General features: G+C 53.9%; 1 protein-coding gene across 1 annotated transcript; it reads right to left on the reverse strand.

Annotated features, from left to right (window-relative positions):
• Positions 1 to 1,513: 1,513 nt before the first annotated feature.
• TRIB1 (tribbles pseudokinase 1) lies at positions 1,514 to 6,895 on the reverse strand. Its single transcript, XM_062627025.1, has 3 exons — positions 6,451 to 6,895; positions 5,734 to 6,026; positions 1,514 to 3,749 (listed from the first exon to the last, which is right to left on the reverse strand). The coding sequence occupies exons 1-3, from the start codon at positions 6,751 to 6,753 to the stop codon at positions 3,281 to 3,283; spliced, it is 1,065 nt and encodes a 354-aa protein (XP_062483009.1). The 5' UTR covers positions 6,754 to 6,895; the 3' UTR covers positions 1,514 to 3,280.
• Positions 6,896 to 7,413: the final 518 nt, after the last annotated feature.

The raw sequence follows: 7,413 nt of genomic DNA on the forward strand, positions 1-7,413 counted from the left end.
CACACCCACCATCAAAGTTTAATCACTTAATATGCTGGTGCTTTCAACATGCTCTGAAACTTTGTATACAATAATACAAACGATGGGGTAACGAAGCAATAGCAATTTATTCTGCTGTACAAACGGATGTTGCATTATAATCCCTAAAGCAACACAGAGGCTGTTTGCAGATGTTACTACAATTTGGCATTTATTTTAATTGCTCTGCAGCGTAGCTCCTGTGAAATAAAGTCACGGGATGGCCTACACATTCACCTACTGAGGGTGACTTAATGCAAGGGGTGAAAAAAAAGGTGTTTTGAAAGTTCTCAAGGTTTCACCAAAACACAAACGTTCTGCAGTTGTTTTAAAAGGGTGCACCAGGGCTTCTCTCCAAGCCTGAAAGCATCATAGGGCAGGGGGTAATTCAATCAGTCAGGCTATGTGGCGCATGTATGTTTACAAGTCTTGCAAGAATAACATCAGTAAAGTAACTTGAGATATTTCAGTGCCTGACATTCACTCAGCAAGTGCTAAGAAAATATGCTTACTGCACAGATCGCTGGTTTCTTGCAGTGGGAGTCAAGGTGCCTGGTTAAAGTCAGTGCACTTCACTTTAGCACCAACCAGGTCCCTATTCCTCCTCTTTCCACTCCCCGTCTAAAAGCAAAATCCTTTCTGAAGTTGCTCCTGCTCAAAGAGCTGCCTGGAAGCAGTTGCTCTGTGAACAGATTTCAAGCAAAAGGACAAAGTTAAACATGAGGCAAAGTATAAATAAAAATCAAGACTCTCTTCCTCCTCCTCTCTACTTGTGAGCGATGATCTCACCGCTCCGGGTGGATTGCAAGGGTGGCTTGATCTCTTTCAGGAAAGCGCATTCTCTAACCTTGATACTGCTGCTATTTATACCCCTCTCTTCTCACCACAAAGAAAAGCAGCTCTAATAATCTTTCTCTCCATTTTTAACTGGAGCACCGGGTGCCCTCGGCTCTGCCTCCCAGCAGTGGGATCAAGACCCTGCCACTGGCTCCAGCTCCCCGTTAAAGCCAGTGCCCTCGACTGCTGCCTCTGCTTCTGGCTGCTCACTTTTAGTCACCTGAGATCTGATTTTCCACTGTCTTGAGCATCACATTGCCTCTCACACAGGTGCAGGATGACAGCTGTGCAGTGCCACAGCATTTTCTGCTCACGGGGTGCAGATGGAAGTGAATGCATGTGCTGAAAGGCAATAGGGTTTCTAAAGTTCAGAGGCAGAGCTGTAACTCCTCTCCCTCTTGTTTATCGGATGAATAGGATACCCCATTTCACATAGCTCTAGGGGTATCTCAAGCCCTTTCCACCCCACAAGAGGCAGAAGCCATCCCCCATCCCCATTCATCCCTCTGGGGACACAACCCCAGGCAGACCCTGGTAGCTCAGGCACGATGGAGCATGCACAGAGACCGCAGATGAGCAGATCCCCATCTTTTCAGATTGAACCAGGCATACTCAGGCTGTGTTCCCCTTGAGACACCGCAAGAAATGGTGACAAACCTTATGAAACCAAGTTTATTAAAACTCTCTACAAGTCAGACTTTATCATCCAGGTTTCCACATACATATACATATTTACAAGTTGGACATAGTGTTTTTAGCTTTTCTGGCAGAACTTTCTACCAATATATACAAAGGTACTGTTTTTCATAGAAGGGTTAAACTGTATCACAGATACAAATGTCAAGCAATCATGAGAGGTTTAGTGCAACGGAGAGCTGTAGCGCCCTGCTCTTAATGCTCATGATTCTGTCAAGTTAGTATTGCCAACAATAATTCACATTAAATTGCTCTTCGACACCTCTTATTAGGACAAACAAAGTACAACAGAACAAGAAAACAAACCCCCCCAAACAGTAAGGTATGTACAAAGTACACAGTCCATGAGGTATACATGGTATTCTCGCAACGCGTGGTGGGACTGCAGCTTGCCAGGGGTTAACCCTAAAAATGACTTCACTCGACCTGTGTCACGTCAGGGGCATGCGTTACCCACCTCACGGCCATTCCCGAAGCCGTGCTTTCGCCTAAGGCGAACGGACACCTCTTTGCATAAGCCACTGGACACGAATGTGAAACGAAGCAGAAATCTTCGGCAGGACTAAGCTTTACTGACCCCCAACCCAGGAAGCTAACGATTGAGATATATTCATTATCCACGCACATTGGAAAGACTATGAATAATCATGCAAAACAAATAAAACGAAATTTAAGGGGAAAACCACCCCTGTAGCTGGGGGCAAACAACATACCTGAATAATCAACTAAGGGCATATGGAGATTTTACTCTTAAGACTAACTTTTCGGGGGATGGAGGAGGGAAAGAGGAGAGAGAATGTGATGTTTTTAAGAGTTGAGCCTGTAGGAAAACATGACGTGTTTATAGGTACTGTACAAGATACCCCTCATCGTTTTCCAAGGGAAGGCGCCCCAGCCGATAGTGTTACGGGTCGGTAAACGGATATGTTTTGGCACTCGGAGCTAACGAGACCTGCTACTTGACAAGCTCGCAGGGGGCATAAAGTTGTATAGGCTACACCATGGTAACGCAAAGCTTAAGTCTATTTAAAATGCTTTCCCGGTCAGCGAATGGAATCAGAGGGGATCCAGCTGGGTGATCCACTTGTTTCTGCTTCAGAAAGAGCCACAGCAGCGGTTTGTCTTACAGGTGGATCTAGGAGCTTCATGCCTCTGAAAGAAAGATGAGCTGCAGGAGCAGCAGCCAGCAGGCAGCTGACTGTGTCAGGTGAAGACTTCCTCCCCTCGCTAAAGTGCTCTTACAGTCAGAAAGCTACTTTGCAACTTGGTGCGGCCGAGCCGATTCCCCTTCCTACCACTTGTGTCAGATTCACTCGGTTAGAGGTGCTCCTCGTGCCTCCCACCCCTACACATCGCGGCCGGGGCTCTGCACCCCCATGGGAAAGCAGAAGGGGGCTGCCTTTCTGTCTCACCCCTCGCCAGCCGTAAGACTCTGCAGCCAGGATGCAACCAGTTACACCGGTGGAGGATGCGGGAGGCAGGAGAAAAGCCAAGGGGCTCTCACAAAGCTGCATGGTCCTCCAGGGCTGGCGGGACCGACCTACCAGCAGAGCAAGAGAATGAAACTGAGTGCATTCAGGGAGCGGAGACCTACGGGTCGGCATTTGTCTGAAACAAGGTCACTTCTCTGACCATACTGGCACTTTAAGATGCGTTTGCAAACGTGGAAAAATGAAACCCTATGAAGATGCCGGAGGTGGGAACCGCTGAGGTTTGTGAGATTTTGTGGTTAGCAGAAGAAGGAACTAATATCGTCACTGTCTCCGTGGTATTCGGGAACAATCTGATCCGAAGTTCCCGTCTCCTGGTCTGTATATCCAGGCTCCAAGACTGCCTCGAACCAAGGGTGAAGCAGAATCTCCGCAGCAGTGAGTCTTTCTGAGGGCTCCCGCCTCAGGAGGCTGCGGATGAGGCATCGGGCTTTGGGGGAGACGTGGTCAGGAATACAGAACTGTCCACGCCGGATTTTGGAAAACAGAGTGCTAGGGTCCGAGTCATGGAAGGGATAGCGTCCCACCAGCAGGGTATAGAGCATCACTCCCAAACTCCACACGTCGGCCGATTTCCCAGAGTAAGTCCCCGTGGTGTTTAGGATCTCAGGGCTGACGTATGCCGGGCAGCCGTGCTTGTCTGAGAGCGCATCGTCTTCGCCTTTGATGATGTGTGTGTCTTCCAGGCTCTCCAGCCGCAGCTGAGTCCTAGGGAGGGCAGGAGAGGAAGCTGAGGGTTAGAAATAGCATCACCCAGGCACAAGGGAGCCACAACAACCTGTAACCCCCCCTTCTTGCATTGGCATAATGAAAAGGAGAGGAAACACTGTTTAATGTGCAGCAGAGAAGCTGCCTGGACTCCTGGACCCATGTAATGGAAGCAAGCTACGTGCGCCGAGTAGGTGCACAGCGACGCCTGATTATTTCATGTACTGGAGGCTTTAACAACACAGAGGGCTCTCGAGGAACACCAGCAAAGTCACCTTCTATCTACACGGCTTGCACTGTGACTGCAGGGGTTTAACTGGGTACAGTGCTGCTATTTGTGGTTCAGACTTTGAGCAAACAGCATCCAGCTGCGTGACTTTGCAAGCTGTGAATCCCAGCTCCCTTCCCTGCTTGCGGGATCATCGCCTCTCCTGAGGGTTCTGTTTTAGCTTTGATTTGGTCCTTTACTCTCTGTGCCTTTCCCCAGGGTACCACGCACCCCCCCCCTCCCAGCTGGAGGTGGCTCTAACCCCGACTGGTGTGGGAAAGGGATGCTCCACATCAGCAAAGCAGCCACCCCTCGCGCTGGCAGGCGCTGGCTGCAGCCTGTCCTCAGCCTGACCTCGCCAGATACCCATTGGTTCTGCGAACGGAAAATATGACTCAACGGGAACCGTGGGCCCGGGATTGGCTGCGGGAAGCCCTGAAACTGCACCTGTGCCCAGCGCCGGACCCGCCTGCCATTGCTTAACCCTCTTCTTGCCAAACGCCGCGCACATGACACCCGCCTGTGCAACGCGCTATTTCCACATGGGACCAGTGTGTGTGCAATGTAACATTTCAGCAGACGTTTCACCTCCTCATGGGCGGGAAAAGCTGCAATAGTTTCCTTCAAAGGAATTGCTCTCTGTGCGTGTCAACATGGGGCTGTTTCTGTGCAAGAGGGGCAGCGCTGCTTCGTTTTCCTATCACGTTTGTTAATGGTACCCTGAACAGCCGCAGCCCGGTTAAACAAGGTGAAAATGCATTTTCTTCTGCTTCAGCAGCATCACCTCCGGGCTCATCAGATTAAGCACAACTCCACTACAGCTTTTACTTCTTTTTTTAGCTTTCCACAAGATAATCTTAACGTCCTTTCCAACCCTCACTATTCTATGATAAGCAACTAGTCAGAGTCAGTTTTGCTGATTAAAAGTGTATTTCTGGCTCTGCCACATGCGGTGAGGCACTATAAACGCAGCAAGCACTCCAGGGAAATACTGAATTCCTTCCCTAACCTAAATGTAACAGCCGGGTTCTGGGTCTCCTCTCTATAAACCTAGGCTTTAGGCTAAGTTTTACCCAAGTGCAGGATTCCCAAACCAATACTGGACACTGTCACACCTTCCCTCCTGTGCATGCTCACATCCATGGGACAGGGGCACAGACAGCACTGCCCCCAGTAGTGAGGAGGGATAAAAGCCTCGAAGGACACAGCATGTCTTTGGTGAGCAGCATGACTCTGATGAGGGGATTCCAGGAAGGAGACCTCTCCGGAGCACCACGGCTTTCCCAAGGAAGGACCAGAGGCTCCATCCTGCTCCCAGAGCCAGGATGTTCCCCCTCCCCAGCACAGTGCCTCAGCCTCCCTCCTCTGCCTTTGATTCACTTCACACTGACCGAGGGGCACACATGACATCTTCTGGCACTAACGAGCACCCGAACTATGGTCCCTTTGTCTACCAGCGGGTTCCACTGAACTTCTGCTGAATGAGAGGAAGCTCCTGGCCAGCTTTCTCCCTTTCATCAACTCCGATCTAACCAGGAGTCGGTGTGTACCGGTTAGATCCGGGACCTACTACACACACGTGAGGGGACCTACCCGGATCGCCTGCAAAGTGATGCCCAGCTGACACAGCAGCCGTTCCCACTGCCTTGTGCATCTCTGGATGTGACCTTCCTCCCTCCCCACTCCCCCCCCGGCCGGCTGCTGACAACCACTCACCTTTCTTCGTTGGAGAAGACAAATTTCCTGAGCTTGAGGTCACCGAGTACGATGGCCGACTGGTGGCAGTGAGCTACAGCCGAGACGATCTGCTTGAACAGCCGGGCAGCCTCCTCTTCCCTCAGCCTCTTGCAGCTCCTCACATAGGAGTGCATGTCCCCAAAGTCCTTTTCAAAGAACACATAGGCCTTGGTGTCCCCGAGGATGACTTCGACGACGCCGGTGATGTTTCTGTGTGACGGCAGCTGAATGTACGGCCGGATCTTGTCCTGGTAGTGTTTGAGGGGGAACACCTGTAAAGAGGAAATTAAAGCAAAATTCGTTCTCAAGGGCGTTGAAAGCAGCCGCTCGCGTAGCAACTCTCCCCAAACAATGACGAGGGAGCTGGAGGAGAGCCAGGGCTCGGCTGGAGCGCCGTTCAAAGCGGTTACCGAGACCCTTCCTGCTCGTTTTGCATCGAAAAGAGAGTAAAAACCCCCAGTGAAACGAAGCGCCGTCCCCAGAGCCTCCTGGGGAAGGTGCTCCGAGGTAACCGGACTTAGCGCTTACTCCCGGCGCCTGTAAATGACTCCCCAGGGCGGCAGGCTGGGCACTTCCACCCGGGGAGCAGCGGGACGATGTTTTGCGCGGCTCCCCCCGGGCAGAGCGGTCCCGCGGTGCTCAGACGGACCGGGACGGTCCCGACCCCCACCAGCCCCCCGCGCCCGCGGAGCTCACCTTGCAGCGCAGCTCCCGCCCGGAGCTGACGCTCAGCGCCCTGGACACCTGCTCCCGCTCGGCCAGCGGCAGCAGCAGGTACGAGGCGATCAGGCTGGGTCCCGGGGCCCCGCCGCCGCCGGGGGACGCAGGGGAGCAGGGGGAGCCGGGCGCGCTCAGGCAGTCCGGGGGGCCGCAGTCGGCGAGACGAGGGCACTTGGCGGCCGGCGCCTCCTCGGCGGGGCCGTCGTGGAGCGGCTGGAGCCGCTTGGCCGGGGCGCTGCGGCAGCGGGCGGCCGGCAGCAGGGACGCGGGGCGGCTCATGGGGGGGCGCGGGCGCGGGCGCGGAGCTAGAGGCGGGCGGTGCGCGCTGCGCGCATCCCTTCGCTCTCGGCGCAGACACGTCGGGCCGTGCCCACCATCGGCAGCCGACTCCGCGCTCCGGGGCTCGGAGGCTTTAAAAAAAAAAAGGGGGGAAAAAAGCGCCCTGGTTCCTCCTCCCGGGGCTGACGCACGGGGAAAGGGGAGGAGGGAGCCGCGGGCACGCCCGCCCCGCTCCGCCCGCCCGCCGCAACCCCGGCTGCGGCGGGACACGCAGCCGGGCGGGGCGGTGGGGTCACCCTGCTGAGGTCCTGCGGCCGGTCCTGAGCAAGGACATCGTGTGTCCGAGTCAGGCTGCTGAGGATGGCAGAGCCTGGGGGCGCACCTCGCTTTGGGGATCACCCCTCACTTTTGGAGTTCGCCCCTCACAAGCTCAGCGTGCTGCCGAACTCCTCAACCTTCCACTGCCCACTTGTAAGCCCGAAGAGAGGCTTCATGAGCCCAATGCAGGGAGGGTTTCCTAGCGAAGCTAAGCAGCAATAAAGTCACCGGCACGGAAGGATGAGCATTTGTTTCTCCTGCAGAGGCGGCCCTGGACATGGCAGCAGCGGGTTTATCCAGGGCCAGCGTGCGCCGCTGGGAAGCGGTGCCAGAAATTCCAAA

The sequence above is a fragment of the Pezoporus occidentalis genome, unplaced genomic scaffold (genome assembly GCF_034315485.1).
Source record: "Pezoporus occidentalis ecotype Australia unplaced genomic scaffold, CSIRO_AGI_Poc_V1 ctg3, whole genome shotgun sequence".
Classification (NCBI taxonomy): domain Eukaryota; kingdom Metazoa; phylum Chordata; class Aves; order Psittaciformes; family Psittacidae; genus Pezoporus; species Pezoporus occidentalis.